Below are 24,769 nucleotides of genomic sequence, written 5' to 3' on the forward strand. Positions count from 1 at the left end.
ATGGATTGATGAAATGATAACATTCATGATTTTTAGTTCCCTGTTCAGAATATAATCTTTACCTGTGGGTCCAAGGAATAATTATCTAGTAGATATAGCTTGTCTTTGATGCCCCTACAGTTTAGTTTCTTTCCCCTTATCTTCCTTTTATATCCTTCTACCTGTGGGTACACAGCCCCTTGGAATTTCTGGTCCTTGTCCCTTTGGGGCTCTCTGTTTTGGCTTTTCAGATAGCCTTAGCCTCCCTGGGTATCTGTACCTCTTGCAGGGCCAGGATCAGGGTGAGGTCAGTGAAGCACCTAGAGCACAACATTTAAGGTGGAACTCGTTCTTGGGGTAAATTTTGTGCCCTAGGCGCCTTACTCATTAGCCCCAGCCTAAATCACATGTTCCAAATCTGTCATGATCCTCTTTGGGTCAATACTTGCGTGGCATCAAGGATCTTACTTTCATTCAAAGAATGAATTATTTCAGAATCCTTGCTTAACAAGCAGTGGAGATACTTTAGGGAAGGAGATATTTGACGACCTCTTATCACCCTGTGGAAGTTTTTTCTCAGTGATCAATGTGTGAGGAAAACAAGGTAGGGTGAAACCACAGAAGTATTTAATTATCAAGATATCAGAGACTGAATGATGGACAAGACCAAAAGGGTGTTTTTTTAAATTTGCTAGACTACAGCTACCAAGAATGAAACCCATTTGTGTACTCAGATATGGTATATGCTACGTGGAGCTTTGTGTAAAATGTTGCTTTTGCTCCAATTTCCATATAATCACGAGAAAACTTCTCTGCAGGAAAAACACAGATGGTTACTTTCCTTATTAGAATAATCAGTATTGAAAATAGCTATTTTATTCCTCTGAAATATGTTAAATGCAGGCAGGTAGATATTCTGAGTATGTGACTTTGGATGTGACACATTCACATATGGAATTCTGACATTCACTATCAGAATGTTGCAATTTCATCAGGCCTCCATTGGTTGCTAAGGTCAAGAAATATGGTTTGACATCATTTTCAGATTTTATTAGTCTGTCTGTTGAATTTAAAGAAGGAATTAATTCTACTTATAACTATGTTATTCTCTCAACCAAAATCGTAACAACACACATATCTGGGTCTTTAAAGAATTCTGACCTCAGACCTTCAGTCAATGTAGTTTTAAGTTTAATTTTGCATTTTCAGATCTGGCATACGGCCAAAAAGCAAACAAGTTTATAACTATGGAATTTTTCTTTATTATTGATGGAATCTGATGTATTTAGTTCAAGGGCAAGAAAAGTATTTCCCATTGACTGGTTCTGCATTTTGGACTTAAAGTAGAAACCTAAAATTAAACCCACAGTTTTTCATAGAACAGTCACTGCTGAATTCTACTTTTATAATGAAAACATACCTTATGGTCAATAAGAGACAGCAGGTTGTTCTGATTTAGAGATAAGCCTAATGAAATAAAGTGGGATCTAAATATCCAAAACTTAAAAGGTGCAGTTATTCATTACTGTACTGATTAAAGGATAATTATTCAATCATGTATAGTATTGGGTCAAGAAAAGCCTAGGGCGATTTTGTAATGAATGACGTTACTTGGAAATTGCAAATAGCATTCCATTATTTAATTTACCTTATTAGGTAGTTTGACAGTGGATTTAAAGAAACACTACCATGCTGATTAAGAGCAGACATTTTACTTCATTCTCTTTCTAAAGGTCTTTCTTTAAAGTGAAATTTATATTGGGTATATCAGATTTTTTATTTGTGTTAAGAAAGTTTGAGGACAGATTCGCACATGAAGATGAGAAATATTTTTATAGTGCCTCCTTTTCAAATATTTTAAACATCTTTAAAATCAAATACAGTTAGTCTTGTATAACAATATTATGTTTTACCCTGACACTTTGACACACATTACAATACATTAGCTAATTGAACCTAACAAGGGCTCTAGAAAAGTAAAGGATAGAGTAAGATCATTTCACTCTCTGAAAAGAAGCCAGTTTGTTAGGCAGAACACAGCAGTCTTTTGATAACTTCATGGTATTTCACGTAAGGAAAGGAAGGGAAGCAAAGTGCTAACTCATCTAATGGAAACTAACAAGAGGATTTAGATAGAAAGGACCACATTCAACTGGTCTACCAATTTACATTTTCCCTACCTGTGGCATTGCTGTGCCCTTGTGCAATTACCTGAGTGAAATTTGGCAGAGGCACTAGAATTAACAGCTTTCTCCTTTTAAAAAAAAGTGTCAACAAATGTTTAATGACTGGTTGAGCTCAAGTTCCTGGTTTTACCCTTTATCAGAAGAAAGGATAGCGCCTTCAAAAGGAATAGAGGTCAGTACAATTCCACCTGGGTGATTGCTCTAGGAGCCCAGATGTATCGCATGGCCTCTGCAGGGCATGCTCTTTTGCTTCTGTGAAGTTCTTTCAGTGAATTCTTTGGCCCTCCATCTCACAGAAATTATATAATGCCCATGTGACTTTTATTTTAATTTGTTGTTTAACTGACAAATAAAAAAGTGTATATATTGGTGCAGTGATGGGAACCTGTAATCTCAGCTAATCTGGAGGCTGAGGCAAGAACATTGCTTGAGTCCAGGAGTCTGAGTCTTTAAAAAGAAATTTTATCTATTTTTGTGTATAACCCATTGTTTTGAAATACATATACATTGTGAAATGGCTAAATTGAGCTGATTAACATGTGCATTACCTCACATGCTTATCATTTTGTGGTGAGAACCCCGAAAATCTATTCTCTTAGCAATTTTTAGAAATACAATACACTGTTACTACATATAGTAACATGATGTACAATAGATATCTTGAACTTACTCCTCTCGTCTAGCTGAAGTTTTATATCCTTTGACCAACAGCTCCCCAGTCTCCCTCTCCAGCCCCACAGTCCATGGCAACCGCCATCTTACTCACTTCTTCTATGAGTTCAACTTTTTTGCACTCCACATATAAATGAGGTCATGTAGTATTTGTCTTTCTGTGCTTAGCTTATTTCACTTAACATAATGTTCTCTAAGTTCATCCTTGTTGTCTCAAATGACAGGATTTTCTTTTTTAAGGCCAAACATTATTCCATAATGTACATATACCACATTTCCTTTGTCCGTTTATCCATTGATGAACACTTAGGTTGACTCCATATCTTGGCTATTTGTGAATAATTCTGCAACGAACATGGAAGTGCAGATATCTCTTCAACATACTGATTTCATTTCCTTTGATATATACCCAGCGGTGTGATTGCTGGATCATATGATAGTTCTGTTTTTAGGAACTTCCATAGCGTTTTCTATAATGGCTGATATGGTTTGGCGGTGTCCCCACCCAAAATCTCATCTTGAATTGTAATCCCCCTAATGCCCATGTGTCAAGGGAGGCAGTTTCCTCCACGCTGTTCTCCTGATAGTGAGTGAGTTCTCATGAAATCTGACAGTTTTATACATGTTTGGTAGTTCCTTCTGCTTTCCTTCTCCTTCCTGCGGCCTTGTGAAGAAGGTGCCTTGCTTCCCCTTTCCCTTCTGCCATGATTGTAAGTTTCCTGAGGCTTCCTCAGCCATGCTGAACTGAGTCAGCTAAACCTCTTTCCTTTGTAAATTACCCAGTCTCAAGTAGTTCTTTATAGTGATGTGAAAACGGACTAAATGGCTGTGCTAATTTACACCCCCACCAGCAGTGTGCAAGATTTCTGTCCTCCACAGCGTCTCCTACACTTGTTATCTTTCTTCTTTTAGATAATAGCCATTTTAACAGGTGTGAGGTGGTATCTCATTGTAGTTTTAATTTGCATTTCTTTGATGATGAGTCATGCTGAGCATTTTTCATACACCTGTTGTCATTTTTATGTCTTCTTTTGAGTGATGATCATACCAACCCATTGCCCATTTTTTATTTGGGTTATTTGTTTTTTACTATTGAGTTGTTTAAGTTCCTTATGTATTTTGGATATTAACCCTTTATCAGATGTATGGTTTGCAAATATTTTCTCTCACTCTAGTAGGTTGTTATATGACTCTTTTATAAGTAGAAGCAGATCTAGGTTTGACCTTCTGGTAACCTGAAGAGTCCATTGCTGTTTGCCTGAGAAAGTATAGCCAAATGGTTAAAGAAGGAGTTCTGCAGTCATACCAGTGTTGCATCATACAAGCCATTTAGTTTTGTTAAATTAGTTCCCACTTCTCCAGTTTCTCCATTATTAAAAGACAATAATGAAGGACCTAATTCACCGGGTTGGAGTGAGGTTTAAGTCAGACACACACATACACACGCATATATGTACACACACATAAATATATATAATGTTTCATAATAAAGAGCTTTGACAAATCAATAAGAAAAAGACAAACAGCCTAGTTTTCCTAATGGGCAAAAGATTTAACAGTTACTTCATTAAAAAGAAGATATCAAATGAGCAAGAAACATGAAAAAGTATTCTTCATAATTACTCATCAAGAAAATTCTAATTAAAACCACAGTGAGATACCATCACACACCCAAAATGGTGAAAATAAAAAACACTAACAATATCAAGTATTGACAAGGATGTGGAACAACTGAAACTCTCATTGTGGTAAGAGAGTAAATTAATACTGTCTTTAAATTAATAAAAATAAGCAATGGGTTAGCATGGTCGTTAATACACTGGAAAGAGAGTAATACACTGGAAAAAGGTCAATGTCTGTTAAAGATGAACATATGCCTTCCCTCTGACCCAGGAATCACATTGCCAGGTATACATACCCAAGAAGAATTAAGAGCTTATATCCACAAAGACATGTACAGGAATGTATATAGCAGCTTTATTCATAGTAGCGTAAAGTTGTGAATAACCCAAATGTCCATCAACAGAATGGATACAGTGTAATAGATACAGTGTAATATATATACATGAAGAAGTTCTAGCCACATTAAGGAAAGGACAACTGCTATCCCGGGCTAGAATATGGATTATCTCACAGCAGTGAATGAAGCCAAACACACATTTCAATAAAAAAAAATTTTTAAAGAGCAGTGAATGACATGTACTAAGGGGTGAATAAATGTAGAGTTACCCTTCATAGTTTTCTAAAAAGGCTGTCTTTATCGCCATCAAAACACTTCTGCCCATATTTTGTCCAAATTCTTAGAGCCCTTTTAAGATCCTTCAGTAATTTGAAAAGCATCAATGGGAATAAAAAGTCTTAGGTTTACTGAAACCCAGATACATCCTATAACCACAGTCTTTTCTCTTTCCTCTTCTGCTCTTTTCACCCCTTTGCTGTGACAGCTGCTGGATCCCAGTTCATTTGAATAGCAGAATTATTCCTGCTAAACTCCTCCTTTATGGACTCAGCCTACAACCACGCATGACTGGGGTTCCTCAAGTTTTTGTCCTTTCAGCTCTTGCACTGTGGCAAGAACAAGGTTGCCTTATGATAGTTAACACCTGAAAATTGATCTATAATGACTATAAGGAGAAGTTTTATAGAATGTCATCCAAAATGTTTTTTAAATGCATGCTTAATAAGTGAGGGTTAATTTTAATCACCATTTTATTTGAAAGCAGACACTTGGTTTGTGGGATATAGTAACCTTAGGAAAATTCTGTTTCAAAAATAATTAAAAATGGAACTTTTTATGTGATTTTATTTAAAAGTTGGTGTATGTTCAGATGTCTAAAGACTAATTTAATGCCTATGCAAATAAGGTGAAACATGATTTACTATAAGACAAGGCTATATTCAACCCCATAACTTAAAAACCTTATTACTATGCTATCTACTGTCACCCAGGTGATAACATAGACCCATGAAATGAACTATGCTGGCAATATTTTAAGTGCAAATAATATTTGGAGCACAGGCATATTTTTTTGATCATGTGCTGACATGCACAGTGTTTCCCAAAGAAAATGTTAGAGGTTACCCATGTAAAAATTACTATTTCTCAGAAAAAGTGATGCCTAGTTTGGTCAGATTTGTTTATTTAGATTAATAACTGCTTGGTTTTCCTCAGAATTGTTTTATTTTAATTTTTAAATTTAATGATAAAAAATGATAGCCATAATATCTGTTTGTTTAAAAATCATGTAATTTAAATTTAATGTAGTTTGCCTTCTGTCTTGGAAATTGTCACTTTATACATACAATTTAAATCAAATTAAATATAAATCAGATTTATCCCTCAATAATCCAGAAAGCTGCTATGAAACTGAGATTTAGAGAGATTGAGTAAAATGCTTGTACTCATATAGTAATTCTGACTCTTCAGCTTGTTATACTGTATCTCATAGTTGCCTCAGTTTATCTTAACAGTTGCTCCTACAGGTTTGCTACTACTCAGTACTCTCTACCTCCTAAGATACTTTCTCACAAGCTTTAATCATTTCAGAGTTTTAGATATCTATGGGACATACAGAAGTCAATTAGATTCTGAAACTGAATTAAAGTCTGAAACTTAGGATGTGGCCTAGTTGGAGGTATAGGTTTACGTATGAGTCATTACAGAGAAGGTCATTAACACATGAGAGAGTTAAATCCCCCAGATTGTGTGGAGTGAAGACAGTGATCAGAGGATGGAATTCTGACATACTAGCTCATAAGGAATGGGAGAAGTACAGGAGTCCATGTTTTCTAGATGGAGAAGGACTGATCGGAGTGATTCTAGAACTAGGAGAGTGCAAGGTATCAGCTGTCAAATAATAGTTTCAAGGAGGTGCTGCTTAAGAGAATCACACACAGCACAGAGATCCTGGAAGACAAGGACTGAGTCTGTCTATTGCATTTGTCAACAAGGTGATTTCTGGGGACTATTAGCAGGAGTATTTTTATTGCATTTTGGGGAACTGAGGCTAGATTATGATAAATTGGATATCAATAAGTGGGGACAGATGTGCTGTCCAGTGCTGCAGCCACTGGCCACACATGACTCTTGAGCACTTGTCATGTTGCTAGTGTAGACTGAGATCTGCTATAAGCATAGAACACTGCACAACATTTCAAAGACTTAGTATGAAAAAGAAAATGTAAAACATATCATTGATAATTTTATATTGATTACATACTGATATAACATGAATATATTGAGTCAGTCAACACATTGATTGATTACATACTGATATGATAACATGGATATATTGGGGCAATTAACATAGAAGTAATACTAATTTTACATATCTCTTTTTACTTTTTTTGACATAGCTGATAAAAAACTTTAAAATTTTATATAAGATCACATTTGTGGCTCACATGGTATTTCTGTCATATAGCACTAGTATGCACTATTCTAAGAAGTTTTATTTAAAAGAGAAAATGGAAGCAAATAGTATCTAGATGGAAATTCCAGGTCAGAGGGAAGGATTTTTTAACTTCTCAGTGACCCCAAGAAATGGGAGAGGTGGAAGGGAAGATGAGAGAGGGTTCGACTAATGAAGCGTGTCTTCCTAGGAGGTGGGGTTGGGAGTCAGGTTTGCAGGTGGAGGGATGGAATTGATCCAGAAGAAGACATCTCATTCTCTGAACTGTGACAAAAAAGGAGGTGAGGACATATCTAAATGGAGATAAATATGTAAGTGAAGGTATAGACAGGAAGTTGAAGGCATATGGTGTAGAAAAGACATTCAAGTTTAATAGATCACATAGATTAAAACTAGTAGGAGTTTGTGTAAACTACAAAAGTTCTGACTGACTTGTGTGTGCTTGGGATTATAAATCTCTTTTTTGCCATAAGGATGTTTCTATTGTATAAGAATTTGTTAAGATAATTAATAATGAAGACTCATACTTGATCTAAAAATGAAGTGCTATTCTTGACGTAAGTCATGTTATCTATAGGAGAGTTCGATACCATGCAGAGTCCCTCCACACCCATCAAAGATCTTGATGAGAGAACCTGTAGAAGTTCTGGGTCAAAGTCCAGAGGAAGAGGCCGGAAAAATAATCCTTCCCCGCCTCCTGATAGTGACCTGGAGGTATGCCTACTCATTCTTAAAGATTGTAGTATGATGCTTTATTTTACAGAATGATACATTCTCTATCTTACAGTTCTATTATGTTTCAAATTTAAAAATCAAGATATATCATGAATTGAATGGACCTACTTTGTGATAGGCATTTTACAACTCTGAAGTTTGAGATTCCATCCATTATAATATTAAAATTAAAAACAAATAACAGTATAAAAATGATATTGATTTACAGATTATTGACCTGAGATAATTGCAAGTTTTGATCTAAATTGGCACCGACAAATTTTAAAACTATAGCCATTGTTTGTGGGATACTTTTCTATGTAGCACTGTGTTCGATAGCACTAAAGTAATGGAAGATGTCCAAATGGGTCATTAAGTTTAAAAAGATGAAAGTAATTTGTATAGAAAGAAAAATTCATCTTCTAAAAATAGGACGAGTTTCAATCACTTAATAATATGTATTAAAATTTGTATATCTGAAAATTTTACTATATGTTATTTTTCTATTTATGAGTTCTTTTGAGATATATCTGTACTAAGCAGGGTTGATTTTTATTATAAAACATCAGTAGAAACTATTCTTAACCATAATATGTTACTTCTTACATACCACATACTTCAGTTAAGAAAAAAATTGAACTTCCAGATTTAGTAAAATCAAGTGACAGACCTTGTGATTCTTTATAAGAGATAACTTCCTTTTCTTGAACAACAGCAACAACTTCACATCTCCTCAAGAACTTGACAGGTGATATAAATGAGAGACTGGGCTGAGTTGCCCAGCAGATTGTGAGGAGCTCAGAGTGTAGGCCCATTCTGAGGGACCTGCCTGTCACTGCCACGTAGGAATGGCAGCCAGCCTGGCTACAACTTCTAGTTGCTGTGCTACAGTCAAAACCCTGAAGTTTGTGGGCAACTGCCTAGTTTTCAAATGTTAATTCATAATTTGAAATCCTTCAAAACTCCAGGGAGGCCAACATATCTGCTGGCCTAATATGACCCCAGGATCCATACTTGACAATTCTGTTTAGCGGTCACTCATTGATTCTTTTAAATATTTCTTTAAAATCTAATTCTTTGCAGAAATTGTAAAAGTTTATGAATCCCTAAGGTATAAAACTTTAAAATATGTAGAGTTTCAAGCATGCTTCTATCATGAAGTCTGAATGTATCTCTTTTTCGTGTTAACTACAAGTAAATGTGTGGATTAATTTATTCAAGCGAGGACATCTGACTCTTAAGCTTATAATTTGTATAATTCCTGCTTCTCAGGCTTTATAGGAGTTAGATTTGGCAAATTTGAGAAACAAAAAAAATGAATAGTATTATTTTCTATTAAATGATATCAAGATGATCTCTAGGAAGGGAGACATTTTCTGCTTATAAAAAGATTTCTGTTTCCTTGGACTTTTTAATTTTCTGATATTTATTTTTTGTCTTCAGCGTGTGTTTGTCTGGGATTTGGATGAAACCATCATTGTTTTTCACTCACTGCTCACCGGGTCTTATGCACAGAAGTATGGCAAGGTAAGAAGTCAAGAAACATTACTTCAAGAAATCTTGTTAAATTTTTTGTGTTTAAAATCAAGGGCCATTTAAAAATGCTTTTAAGTGTTTTCTTATTGCAGTCTGTGAAATCTCTTAATTATCTATTTCTAGTGTCTTATAGTTCTTTAATGTGAACTGGCAAATTTAACAAAGCTAATTATAAATTGAATGCCTTGCTATTTCTTCAAAAGGACTGAGTTTTCTACATCAAGACCAAGCTTCTTAGTCTCACATAATTATTTTAGAAAAAAAATTGTAAACCGAAATGGACTTTAAAACATTATAAAATCATATATTATCCCCAGTAAAAGAGCTTTAAGAAATTGTTTGAACTAATTTGTTGCAATTTTATAGCAATAGCGAGTAATCTTTCATCTGACAGATCTTTTGGATTTATGAATGTTTTTCTGTAACTTGAGTACACATATGAACAGCAACCAAGGTAACACCCCCTCCCATATACAAAGTCAGTGATAGATGGTCTCATGCCTCACCTGCCTTTCTCTCTTGCTATTGTTTTTATTTTTTATTTTATTTATTTATTTATTATTATTGTTACTATTATTATTATTATTATTATTATTATTTTGAGACGAAGTCTCACTCTGTCCCCCAGGCTGGAGTGCATTAACACGATCTCGGCTCACTGCAACCTCTGCCTCCCGGGCTCAAATGATCCATCTGCCTCAGCCTCTCGAGTAGCTGGGATCACAGGCACCCGCCACCATGCCTGGCTAATTTTTGTATTTTTAGTAGAGACAGGGTTTCACCATGTTGGCCAGGCTGGTCTCAAACTCCTGACCTCAAGTGATCTGCCTGCCCCTCGGCCTCCAAAGTGCTGGGATTACAGGTGTGAGCCACAACGCCCAGCACCTATTTTTATAGTTAGCTTCTTATAACATCATTATTAGAAACCTCTGTGAGTCCTTCTCCGAAGACTGATGCAACTCTAAAAGGCTTTTTGGCTGGAAACACAGCTGTTTAGGCATAACTGTTTATGTCTTAGACTCTGTAGGGCTCATAATCAAACTAAAGCCAACTCAGAACATGTTGGCTTACTGTCAGTTACTATACTCAAAGTTGTATCTTTGGTTCCTTTACAAATCACGCTTACAGAAATGTCTTCCTATGTCTTCATAGCATTCCATTATTTTATAATATCTCATGTTCATGCAGTTTTTAGCAACTATATTAAGCTTTGTCTTCTGACAAGTAATGATAAAATTGCGTTGAAGTCTAGTCTTCCAAAATTACACTTTGGGTGAATCTGCATTGTCATTTGGTTTTGGTATAGGTAATGGATATTGCTAAACAGATGTGAAGGTAACAATTTTGTTTAACAACCATTTACAAGAAGTGTTAGCCCCTTTATCACAAGTATCATCTAAAGCAATCTTCTACAAAGTAGGATGTATACATGTACACCAGACATACAAGACACTCCATTGGGATAAAGAAAGGAAATATTAGAATGAATACCACATAGACACATACATTTGTATCTCGTATTTATTAATTTTTATTATCTGTTTCACAATGCACATACTTTATAGATACATTGTCTTAGCTGTGCTGCTATAACAAATTACCATAGACTAGGTGGATTAAATAACAAACATTTATTTCTCACAGTTTTGGAGGCTGAGAAGGCCAAGGTCAACTTGTCAACAGATTGAGTTCTGGTGAGGGCCTGCTTCCGGGTTTACAGATGGCAATCTTCTTGCCATGTCCTCCACCTCATATGGTGGAGAGCAGAGAGAATAGGAGAGAAAGCAAACTCTTGTGTCTTTTTATAAGGGCACACTAATCCCATTCATGAGGGCTTTACCCTCATGACCTAATTATGTCCCAAAGGCTCCCCCTTCTAATGCTTCTCACATTGGGGTTAGGATTTCAATATTTGAAATTTTATATTATAAATATAATTATATTTTATTATATATATTATAAATATATAACATCATAATTAAAATATAAGTATATAATTTATAAGTAAATTATACAGAAAGTTGGAGTACACACTCAATATTCTACTGCTGATTAAGTGTGCAATATAAAAAGTTTCCAGACTATAATCTGAAGAATTTCTTCTAAGTCGTATTGGCTTATCAGAAGTACACAGTAAATCCTGTTGAGCTGATTGCAATATTTTTGTGTGGCTAAGTTTCATATTAGGTAAGTGTTTAAAATAAACAATCTAATAAGCAGATTGGCCCAAATAAAGATCCCTTCAAAATAGTCACCATGAGGGGTTACACCTAAATATCCATGTTGCCCCCATTGTACCAAATCAGTGGTAGAACTCATCTTTTGGAATTATCATTAGCCTTTTAACATGTTTCCTGGCTTCACATCTTTATCCTTTTGTGGTCATTTTGATCTTTTTAAAAATAGAAAGATCATTCGGACTGAAGGCAGTGAATAAGGAGCATGGTAAAACTGTCACTGTATATATTTGTTTGTTTTATTTTTGTAAAAAATACCATAGAGTAATGAAGCCGCCTTTCTCAATTTACTCATAAACTGGCTTTAAGAGCAATTCCAAAAGCAAAGTTCAACTTCTCTCAGCACTGCTGTGTCAGGGAAATAAACCTGTCAGCTCCCAGGATGTCGACGGGACATGCAGCACTCATTTCAACACACAAGTTTTATTTTTTCAAAGTATTGCCCTAAAAGGTTTTTTTCAAATTCAAAATAGAGACTCTCTCTGCATGCTCTGTGCTTCTAGAAGGTTAAAACCAAAAGAAGGAGAATACCAAAAGGGTGGGGCAAAGCAAGGGGAAGAAGGAAACTAACCATTATGGAAGGCTCATGATGTGCCAGGCAGGAAGCATCCCACAGGATGAAGGGGTAGGCTGTTCTCTCAAAGCTATAGATGAGGAAACATATCCAGAGAAGTAATAAAAATGTGTCCACAGCCACACAACCAGTCAGTGGCAGAGACGAGTCCTGGGGCCCCAGATTCTTTGACCCTGAAGCCATGTTCTTTCTGCCATAACACATCGCATGGCCTGGACAGTTAATATACCAGGAATGCAATAGAAAAGTAATATTTCCGAACAGGAGTAAAGACAATTAATGAGGTACTGCATAGGCAGATGGGTGAGTTCTCTTTTAAGTTGTAATTTTAATGATCTTCTCTCAGACACTTGGGATGTGTTTTCATCAAGAGGTAAAACTTAAGAAATATTCCATGAAATAGAATATGGCAGACAGTAATCAGTACCTGCTGGTGGGGCAGAATACAGAAAGAATCAGAGGCACTATTGGAAGGGGATGAGAAAGATAAACTTACATTTATAGGATACCTGTCCTGTGGTTCAGCCGATGTTTGACATTTTAGAAGCAATAGGGTGGTAGTGAAAGGCAAAAGCTTTTGAGTCAGATAAACTTGAGTTTGAAAATCCAGTTCTGATGCTTACAGCATTCTGACTCTGGCAAATTACTTAAATCTTCAGTTTCAAAATCTGTAAAATGGGAATAACACTGTTAGATTGACCACATTGAATAATGATGTTTTTGCTCAGAGCAATTTAAGAAAACTAAAGTAAAAGTGTTTTTAGGCTATATTTTTTCTAATAAAAATAAAAACATCCTTGTCGAATTCCATGAAAAACAACTTATATTGCCTTATTTATTGAATTATTACATATATTTTTCTAAAAGTTGTTTTATCATTGACAATTTACTTAATGTAATTCAGAAAATTGGCACTGCCTTTTAGCCAGTAATAAATTAATATCTTGGCATATTGAGAAGTAGCTAAATAAGGCCCATCTTATGAAGCTGTGGACCACAGACACCTCAGGGTTCACTGCAGATGGGACAGAGATGACGTTGGGTAACTTCAGCTTCACCGCAAACCATAACTGAAAAATGGTAAACTAGAGCTCTTCAGACAGACTGCATTCATTTAGCAAATATTTAGTAATATCAATAGACATGCTTCTTGCTCTCATGGAGCTTACAAACCAAACAAAAAACAAAACCAAAAAAACACATTTCAGGTATTGGTAACTTCTGCGAAGAAAATAAAACTAGGTCGTATAATGAGGGACTAGGGTATGTGACTGAGGAAGTGACATTGGTACTGAGAGGAGCTAGCCCTACAAATTAAGAGAGTGGGAGAATTGGAAAGAGCATTCCAGCAGTGGGTGCTGATCTTCCGGTGTTCCAGGAATATGAAGTCTAGTGTGGCTGGAAGGTTGTAAACAAGAGAAAGAATAGTACAAGGTAAAGGGAAGGAGGTGGAACAAGTTGGCAAAATAGAAACCTCCACTGATTGTCCTCCCTGCAGCAACACCAAATTGAATAAGTATCCACACAACAAAAGCACCTTCATAAGAACCAAAAGCCAGGTGAGCAATCACACAATACCTAGTTTTAACTCATATTACTGAAAGAGGCACTGAAGAGGGTAAGAAAGACAGTCTTGAATTGCTGACACCACCACCCCACACCAGTCTTCCAGCAGCAGCCAAATGGCACAGAGAGAGAATCTGTGCACTTGGGGGAGGGAGAGCTCAATGAGTGTAGGGTTTTGCATTGGAACTCAGTGCCCTTTCACAGCAGAAAGCAACACTCAGTAGAACTTAGCCAACACCCATGGAGGGGGCATTTAGACCAGTCCTAGCTGGAGAAGAATCTCCCATCTCAGCTGTTGGAACCTGAGTTCTGGCAAATCATCACCACCATGGGATAGAGTGCTCTGGGGTCCAGGCAGTTTAGGCCACAAGGACCACAATTCCTGGACAAGTCCTGCTGCTCTGCTGGGCTTGAAGCCAGTGGACTCAGCAGACACATGACCTGGTGAGACACCAGCCAGGGCAGCCAAGGGAGTGCTTGTGCTACCCCTCCCTCAGGCCCAGGCATTACAGCTCACAGTTCCAGTAGAGATGTCTTCCTTCCACTTGAGGGAGGAGAGGAAAGAGTAAAGAGGAATTTGCCTTGCAATTTGGATACTAACTCAGTCACAGAAAGAAAGGGCACCAGGCAGAGTCCTGAGGCCCCAATTCCAGGCCCTGGTTCCCAGATAACATTTCTACACACGCCCTGAAGGAAGCTTGCTTCCTTGAAGGGAAGGATCCAATCCTGGCAAGATTCATCACTCTTGGGCCCTGAATAATCAACAGTAGTAGCAAGGCAGTACTTGCCGCAGGCCTTGGGTGAGACTCAGAGATGTGCTGGCTTCAGGTGTGACCCAGCATATTCCTAGCTGTGGTGGCTATGGAGAGGGACTCCTTTTACTTGAGAAAAGAAGGAAGAATAAAGGGGACTTCCTCTTGCAGTTTAGGTACCAGCTTGGCAACAGTGGGATAGGGCACCAAGTCGGCATGTGGGGTCCCTGATTCCAGGCCATGGCTCTTGGATGGCATTTCTGCACCTGCCTTAGGTCAGAGGGGAGCCCACTGCCCTGAAGGGAGAGCCCTAGGCATGAAAGCCTTTGCCACAAGCTGACTGAAGAGCCCTTGGGCATTGAATGAACATCTGTGATAGCTAAACAGTACTTGCCATGGGCCTGGAGCAGTCAGTAGTGGTCATGGGAGAGAATTTTCTGCTTGTGGAAAGGGTAGGGAAAAGTGGGAAGGACTTCATTTTGTGGCTTGGGTGCCAGCTCAACCACAGTAGAATAGAGCAACAGGTAGTTTCCTAATAGAGCACCAGGTAGATTCCAGATTCAGGTCCTAGCTCCTAGATGGAGCCAGGCTCTCTAGACCCACCAGGGACCAGGGGAACTTGACACCCTGAAGGGAAGCATACAAACTTGGCTAGCTTTGCCACCTGCTGATTGTAGAGCCTTGAGCAAACATAGGTGGTAGCCAGGCAGTGGTTACCACAGGCTTTGAATGTGACCCAGCCCTGTGCTGGCTGCAGGTCTGATCCAGCACAGTCCCAGGGTGGTGGTCACAGAGGTGCTTGTGTCACCCTTTCCCCAGCTCCAGGCAGCTCAACACAAGAGAGAGACCCCATTTGTTTGGGAGAAAGTAGGGGAATAGAACAAAAGTCTCCGCCTGGTAATCCAGAGAATTCTTTGAGATCTTATCCAAGACCACCAAGAGGGCATCTCTATGAGTCTGCAAGAGCCACAGTATTACTGGGCTTGGGGTGCCCCCATTTAATACAGATAGCATACAGTGACCAAAAACTTAGATCACAACACCCAAGTTCCTTCAAAGACCTCAAAAGCCTTCCCAAAAAGAACAGGTATAAAGAAGCCCAGACAGCAGCGACTCCAGTAAATACCTAACTCTTCAATGTTCTGACACTGGTGGGCATCCACAATCATTAAGACTACCCAGGAAAACATGACATCACCAAACAAGGCACCAGTGATCAATCCTAGAGGGATGGAGATATGTGACCTTTCTGATAGAGAATTCAAAATAGCTTTTTTGAGGAATCTCAACAAAATTCAAGATAACAGAGAAGGAATTCAGTATCCTATAAAATAAATTTAACAAAGATATTTAAATAAAAAGAATCAAGCAGAAATTCTGGAATTGAAAATGTAATGGACATACTGAAGAATGCATCAGAGTCTCTTAACAGCAGAATTGATAAAGCAGAAGAAAGAATTAGTGAGCTTGAAGACAGGCTACTTGAAAATACACAGCCAGGGGAGACAAAATAAAAGAGAATAAAAACCAATGAAGCACACCTACAAGATCTAGAAAATAGCCTCAAAAGGGCAAATCTAAGAGTTATTGGCCTTAAACAGGAGATGGAGAGGTGGGGCTAGAAGGTTTATTGAAAAGGATAATAACAGAGAACTTCCCAAACCTAGAGAAAGATATCAATATCCACATGCAAGAAGGTTCTAGAACACCAATAAAATTTAACCCAAAAAAGACTACCTCAAAGCATTTGATAATCAAACCTCAAAGCCCAAGAATAAAGAAAGGATCCTAAAATCAGTGAAAGAAAAGAAACAAGGAGCATACAGTGGAGCTCCAGTACCTGGCAGCAGACTTTTCAGTGGAAACCTTATAGGCTAGGAGGGAGTGGCATGACATTTTTAAAGTGCTGAAGGATTAAAAAAAAAAAAACATATTTTCCCTAGAATAGTATATCCAGTGACAATATCCTTCAAACATGAAGGAGAAATACTTTCCCAGACAAACAAAAACTGAGTGATTTCATCAACACTGGATTTATCCTACAAGAAATGCTAAAGAGAGTTCTTCAATCTGAAAGAAAGGGATGTTAATGAGCAGTAAGAACTCATCTGAAGGTAAAAAACTCACAGGTAACAATAAGTACACAGAAAAACACAGAATAGTGTAACACTGTAATTGTGGTATGTAAGCTACTCATACTTTAAGTAGAAAGACTAAAAGATGAACCAATTAAAAATAATAACTGACAACTTTTCAAGACATAGACAGTAAAATAGGATACAAATAGAAACAACAAACAGTTAAAAAGCAGGGGAACAGAGTCAAAGTGTAGAGTTTTTAATTAGTTTTCTCTTTGCTGGTTTGTTAGTTTGTTGGTTTATGCAATCAGTGTTACATTGCCATCAATTTCAATTAATGAGATATTATTTGCAAGCCTCATGATAACTGCAAATCAAAAACATACAACAGATACACCAAAAATACAAAGCAAGAAATTAAAACATACCAACAAATAAGTCATCTTTACTAAAAGGAAGACAAGAAGGAAGAGGAAACCACAAAACAACCAGCAAACAAATAACAAAATGGCAGGAATAAGTCCTTACTTATCAGTAATAACATTGAATGTAAATGGACTAAACTCTCCAATGAAAAGACATAGAGTGGCTGAATAGATTAAAAAAAAAAAAAAAAAAAAAAAAAAAACCGTGACCCAATGATCTCTTGCCTACAAGAAACACACTTCACCTATAAAGACACACAGAGACTGAAAATAATGGGATGGAAAAATATATTTCCTGAAAATGAAAACTAAAAAAGAGCTAGAGTAGCTATACTTATAATCATCAAAGTGGATTTTAACACAAAAAGTAAAACAAAAAAACTATAAAAATTAGACAAAAGAAGGTCATCATATAATAATAAAGGAGTCAAATCAGCAAAAGGATATAACAATTTTAAATGTATATGCACTCAATATTGGAGCACCAAGATATATAAAGCAAATATCATTAGTGCTAAAGAGAGAGATGAACTTCAATACCATAGTCACTGGAGACTTCAGCACCTGACTTTCAACATTGGGCACATCATCCAGACACAAAATCAACGAAGAAACACTGGACTTAATCTGCACAGACTTAGACCAAATGGACCTAATAGATATTTACAGAACATTTCATACAACAACTGCAGAATATACATTCTTCTCCTACACACATGGATCATTCTCATGATAGACCACATGTTAGGCCACAATACTAGTCTTTAAAAATTAAAAAAAATGAAATTATATTATGTATCTTCTCTGACCACAATGGAGTAAAATTAGAAATCAATAATGAGGAATTTTGGAAACTATGCAAGCACATGGAAACTAAACAATAACTCCTGAATGACCAATGGGTCAATGAAAAAATTAAGAAGGAAATTAAAAATTTCTTGAAAGAAAAAAATGATAATGGAAACACAAAATACTAAACCCTATGGAATACAGTGAAAGCAGCACTAAGAGGAAAGTTTATAGCTGTAATTGTCTGCGTCAAAAAAAGTAGAAAAACTTCAAATAAACAATGTAACGATGCATCTTAAGAAACTAGAAAAGATCAGAGAAGAAATAAATGAACTTGAAATGAAAAAAATACAAAAGATCGACAAAATTAAAAGTTGGTTTTTTGAAAAGATAAACAAAATAGACAAATCTTTAACCAGCCTAGCTAACAAAAAAGAAGAGAAGACTCAAATAAGTAAAACCAGAAATGGAAAAGGAGACATTACAACCTATACTTCAGAAGTTCAAAGGATTCGTAGAGGCTACTGTGAGAAACTACATGCCAAGAAACTGGAAAATCTAGATGAAATGGACCAACAACTAGACATAGAAAGCTGTCAAGATTGAATCATGAAGAAGTCCAAAACGTGAACACACCAATAACAAGTAGAGATGGAAGCTGCAGTAAAAAATACCCCAGCAGGCCCAGCGCAGTGGCTTATGCCTGTAATCCCAGCACTTTGGGAGGCCGAGGCGGGCGGATCACGAGGTCAGGAGATCAAGACCATCCTGGCTAACACGGTGAAACCCCGTCTCTACTAAAAAATACAAAAATTAGCCAGGCATGGTGGCGGGCGCCTGTAGTTCCAGCTACTCGGAAGGCTGAGGCAGGAGAAGGGCGTGAACCCGGGTGGCAGAGCTTGCAGTGAGCCAAGTTAGTGCCACTGCACTCCAGCCTGGGTGACAGAGCGAGACTCTGTCTCAAAAAAAAAAAAAAAGAAAAAAAAGAAAAGAAAGCCTGGGACCCTATGACTTTACTGCTTAATTTTTCCAAACATTTAATTTTTCCAAACATTTCTAAACATTTAATTAAGTTAGTGCCACTGCACTCCAGCCTGGGTGACAGAGCGAGACTCTGTCTCAAAAAAAAAAAAAAAGAAAAAAAAGAAAAGAAAGCCTGGGACCCTATGACTTTACTGCTTAATTTTTCCAAACATTTAAGGAAGAGCTAATAGCAACCCTGCCCAAACTATTCCAGAAAACAGAGGAGGGAATATTTCCAAACTCATTCTACAGGGCTATTGTTACTCTGATACCAAAACCAGATGAAGACACATTAAAGAAAGAAAGCTACAGACCAATATCCTTGATAAATATTGATGCAAAAATCCTCAACAAAATACTAGCAAACTGAATGCAACAACACATTGAAAAGAAAGATAATTCATCATGACCCGAGTGGGCTTTACCCCAGGGGTGCAAGGATGGTTCAACATATGCAAATCAGTCAATGTGATACATCCTACCAACAGAATGAAACACATAAAGATTATTTCATCTGATGCTGAAAAGTATTTGTTAAAATTCAACATCCTTTCCTGACAAAAAAAAAATCTTCGAAAAACTGGGTATAGAAGGACAATACCTCAACACAATAAAAGCCATATATGACAGACCTGCAGCTGATATCAATCACACAGAATGGGGAAAAATTGAAAACCTTTCCTCTAAGATCTGGAACACAACAAAGATGCCCACTGTCACCACTGTTATTCAGCATAGTACTGGAAGTCCTAGTTAGAGCAGTTAGATAATAGAAAGAAATAAATGGCATCCAATTTGGAAAGGAAGAAGTCAAATTAGCCTTATTTGTAGATGATATAATCTTATTTTTAGAAAAGCTTAAAGATTCCATCAAAAAACTATTAGAGCTGATAAAATCAGTAAAGTTGCAGGATACAGAATCAACATACAAAAATCAGAAGCATTTTTATATGTCAGCTGTGAACAATCTGAATAAGAAATAAAAAAGTAATGCTATTTATAATAGCTGCATATAAAATAAAATTCCTGGGAATTAACCAAAGAAGTGAAAGATCTCTACAATGAAAACTATAAAACATTAATGGCATTAATTGAAGAGGACACAAAAAAAATGGAAAGAGATTCCATGTTCATGGACTAGAAGAATCAATATTGTTAAAATGTCCATTTTACCTGAAGCAATCTATCAATTCAATGCAATCACTATCAAAATACTACTGACATTCTTCACAGAAAAAAACTATCCTAAAATTTATATGGAAACACAGAAGACCCAGAATAGCCAAAGCTACCCTGAGCAAAAGGAGTAAAACTGGAAAAATCACATTACCTGACTTCAAATTATAACACAAAGTGATAGTAACAAAAACAACATGGTACTGGCATAAAAACAGACATATAAAGCAATGAAAAGAATAGAGTACCTAGAAGCAAATTCATGCATTTACAGTGAAATCACTTTTTACAAAGATGCCAAGCACATACATTGGGGAGAAGACAGTCTCTTCAATAAATGATGCTGGGATAATGGAGATCCACGTGAAGAAGAATGAAACTAGACCCCTATCTCTTGCCATATACAAAAATCAAATCAAAATGGACTGAAGACTTAAATGTAAGATCTCAAACTATAAAACTACTACAATAAAACATTGGGGAAACTCTCCAGGACATTGGACTGGGGAAAGATTTCTTGAGCAGTACCCCACAAGCACAGGCAACCAAGCAAAAATGGATAAATGGGAGCCATCAAGTTAAAAAGCTTCTGCACAGCAAAGAGCACAGTCAACAAAGTGAAGAGATAATCCACAGAATAGGAGAAAATATTTGCAAACTCTCTATTATACAAGGGATTAATAAGCGGAACATATAAGGAGCTCAACTCAATAGGAAAATATTTAATTATCTGAATAAAAACCAGTCAAGAAATTTGAATAGATATTTCTCAGAAGACATACACATGGCAAACAGGTACATGAAAAGGTGTTCCCATCATTGATCATGAGAGAAACTCAAAACTACAATGAGATATCATCTTACAACACTTAAAATGGCTTATATCCAAAAGACAGGCAATGCCAATGAGGATGTACAGAAAAGGGAACCCTCATACACTGTTTGTGGGAATGTAAATTAGTACCACCACTATGGAGAACAGTTTGGAGGTTCCGCAAAAAACAAAAATAGAACTACCATATGATCCAGCAATCTCATTGCTAGGTATATACCCGACAGAAAGGAAATCAGTATATCAAAGAGGTATTTGCACTCCTATGTTTATTTCAGCACTTTTCACAATAGCCAAGATTTGGAAGCTACCTAGGTGTCCATCAACAGATGAATGGTAAAGAAAATGTGGTACATATACACAATGGAGTATTATTCAGCCATAAAAAATGAGATCCTGTCATTTTTAGCAACATGGATGGAACTGTACTATTCAGCCACAAAAAATGAGATCCTGTCATTTTTAGCAACATGGATGGAACTGGAGCTCTTTAAGTGGAATAAACCAGGCACAAGGTGACAAACTTTACATATTCTTATTTATTTGGAAGCTAAAAATTGAACTAATGGTGACAGAGCAGAACGATGGTTACTAGAGGTTGGGAAGGGTAGTTGTTGAGGGGTGCAGTTAGTGGGAATGGTTAATGGGTAAAAAATATAGTTAGACAGAATGAATAAGATCTAGTATTTGATAGCACATCAGGGTGACTGTAGTCAACAATAATTTATTGTACATTTAAAAATGACTAAGAGAGTCCAGGTACAGTAGCTCAGGCCTGTAATCCTAACACTTTGGGAGGTGAGGCAGGAGAATCACTTGAGGCCAGGAGTTGGAGATTAGCCTGGGCAACATAGTGAGACCCTGCCTCTACAAAAAAAAAAAAAAAAAAAAAAAAGTTTTTTTTTTTAAATTAGTTGGGCATGGTGGTGCATGCCCGTATTCTCAGCTACTCAGGAGGCTGACGTTGGAGGATCATTAGAGCTCAGAGGTCGAGGCTGCAGTGAGCCATGTTCACACCACTGCAGTCCAGCCCAGGTGTCAGAGTAAAAAATAAATAAATAAAATTATAAAATAAATAAAAGAGTTTAATTGGATTGTTTGTAACACAACAAAATGATAAACACTTGAGGTGATGGATACCCCATTTACCCTAATGTGATTATTATGCATTGTATACCTGTATCAAAATATCTCATGACGCTGGGTGCGGTGGCTCACGCCTGTAATCCCAGCACTTTGGGGGGCCGAAGTGGGCAGATCACCTGAGGTCAGGAGTTCAAGACCAGCCTGGCCCAACATGGCAAAACCCCATCTCTGCTAAAAATACAAAAATTAGCCAGGTGTGGTAGTGGGCACCTGTAATCCCAGCTACTCAGGAGGCTTGAGGCAGGAGAATCGCCTGAACCCCAGAGGCAGAGGTTGCAGTGAGCTGAGATGGCTCTACTGCATTCCAGCCTGGGCAAAAAAAAAAAAAAAAAAAAAATCTCATGTATCCCATGTGTATATACACCTATGTACCCACAAAAATAAAAAATAAATACTACAGAGATGTATTTATTTATTTATAAATAAATATAAAGAAATATATTTATTTATTTATAATAAATATAAAGAAATAAATATATATTTATTTATTTATAAATAAATATATATTTATTTATAAATAAATATAAAGAAATATATTCATTTATTTATAAGAAGAGAGAGGTAGGCAAGGGCTGGACCAGGCAAGGACTCTTCATTATGGTAAGGTGTTTGGGTTTTTTCTGGTTGCAGGGGGAAGCTGTTGGGGAGTTTTAGGTTTATCATTGTCTGCTATGCAGAGAGTAGAATTTAGAGGAATAAGAGTGGACACAAGTTGACCACTTAGGAGACACTATGCAGTAAGAATGGCCATGCCTTAGATAGGAACAGTGCTTCTGAAACTTGAGTGTGTGTCACAGTAACCTGCAGGGCCTGTTAAGCACAGATTGCTGGGTTACAACCCAGAGTTTCTGAGGCAGAAGGTTTGGAGTGGGACCATAGGTTTTGCATTTGGAACAAATTTCCAGATAAAGCTGATGATCCTGGGCTGCATTTTGAGAACCACTAGAGTGGAGTATTTCCCAGACTTTTTTTCCTTGAGCAAACTAATGAACATGTTAATTAATAGTCTTTGAGGAAAGGCCATGGTCAAATAGATTTAGGGAATGCTTACATTTTATAGCCATTCAATGCATGTTATCATATTAAAGGTCTTGAGATGTTTAAAAGAATCCTCTATAACTAGGTTTAATCCCTCAGTTCCCTAATGTCATCAGTAATAACCTTGAGGACTGACTGAAATAAGGTCATTCTGATGATTAGTTAAGTCAGGACTTTGCATTGCTAATAACAAAAGAAGTGACCAGAACCATTATTTCTGGGAGGCGGGAAAAGACCTTTATAGTGTTAAGATTGTCTAAGCTTGAAATTATTATGGGTCCTTAAAATTATTATGGGTCCTTAATTATTTTCATTTCTTAGATCAGTCTTATTTCCACAATATGCATTTTAGAGTGTAACATTTTCGTATAGCATAGTGATTTTTTTGATTATTTTAGCCAGAGATTCCTCTACACACATATGACCGAAAGCATCACTGTATAGAACATCTAAGGGCAGAACCGCTCTAGGTAAAATGTACAGATGGGGGACTGGAGAGCTCTCATTTCCCCTACATGACCACCCTTCCCCGTCATTCTTGGTCACCATGAAAGGTGTTCCTGAATCCTGGAACTTGCTCAGAATACAGCCTGGAAGGCAGTCGACTAGCTGAAGGAGCACTGAGCTAAAAGTCAGAAGGACCTCCTGTGCCTGGCTGTGCCTAAGGGCAAACTGTTTGACCTCTGAGCCTGTTTCATCTGAAAATGGTTATAATTTATTCCTTCCAGGGGTTACGGGGTGGCTTAAATGAGATAATGTACATATATAAAAATGACACTACACAGTGAAAACTATCATCTACCTCCTAGGTTAAAGTTCATAAAAATATACCTTCTTTCTCCAAAATGAGAAATAACTAAAGGCAGGTGTTTTCAGACCTGCAAAGTCAATGTTTACTCCTGCAGCATGTGAAGTGGCACTGCAGTGGCCTCAAGTATAGCGAGCTGGGAGCTGCACTATGAAGACCAGAGATGTCAATCATATCCTGAAATTACCATACCTACCTACATATCTACCTGTCTTTCTTCCTCTCCCCCCACCCATAATTAGTGGGCAATACTGAGTGTCATTTTTGACTGGTTACTGTGTGCCTGGCCCTTGGCTGAGTGTCCTGTGAAATGCATTCTCTCATTAGCTTTTCCCATCACCCTGTGTGATTGGTACTACCATATGTAGCTCGTAAGTGGCAAGGTCAGTGAAATCCATATCTCTTTGGCAGGTTCTTAATCTCTATATTCTTTTGGTCTCATGTTCTTTCCCCACAACCTATAAAAATAAAATGTGTGGATCGCAATAACGTAGGCATGACCTTTTACCCATAAATTGTCCTAACTTTTGTGTTTTAATTAAAAAAAAACTTTTGGAAAATTCTACTTCCATTTATAAATTAAATAATGTGAATTTCCAAAGCATCTTCCTAATGGGTTATCACTTTTTGACCCTGTTCAATTGTCGACACTGTCTTTTCCAAGCAGAACTATTCCTGGACATTTCTGATGATGGTGAATGAGGAACCTTACTATCTGAGCCCTGCTGCTATGAGGCTGGTGATGGGTTTTGCAGCTGAGCACCAATTGCAATGTACAGTTTCTGTGCTGCAAAACTCTAGAATAGGAGCTTGTAAATTTGACAGG

At 37.1% G+C, this 24,769-nt stretch overlaps 1 protein-coding gene across 15 annotated transcripts in view; it reads left to right on the forward strand.

Moving 5' to 3' along the window:
- Positions 1 to 24,769, forward strand: part of EYA4 (EYA transcriptional coactivator and phosphatase 4) — a 314,955-nt gene that overhangs the window by 221,931 nt on the left and 68,255 nt on the right. For all 15 annotated transcript variants that reach the window (XM_063666612.1, XM_063666614.1, XM_054492945.2 and 12 more), the window contains 2 exons: positions 7,827 to 7,963; positions 9,407 to 9,490. In XM_063666612.1, the coding sequence (XP_063522682.1) occupies positions 7,827 to 7,963; positions 9,407 to 9,490 (221 nt within the window). The remainder of the gene's footprint in view (positions 1 to 7,826; positions 7,964 to 9,406; positions 9,491 to 24,769) is intronic.

Source organism: Pongo pygmaeus, chromosome 5 (assembly GCF_028885625.2).
Source record: "Pongo pygmaeus isolate AG05252 chromosome 5, NHGRI_mPonPyg2-v2.0_pri, whole genome shotgun sequence".
NCBI classification, from domain to species: Eukaryota; Metazoa; Chordata; class Mammalia; order Primates; family Hominidae; genus Pongo; species Pongo pygmaeus.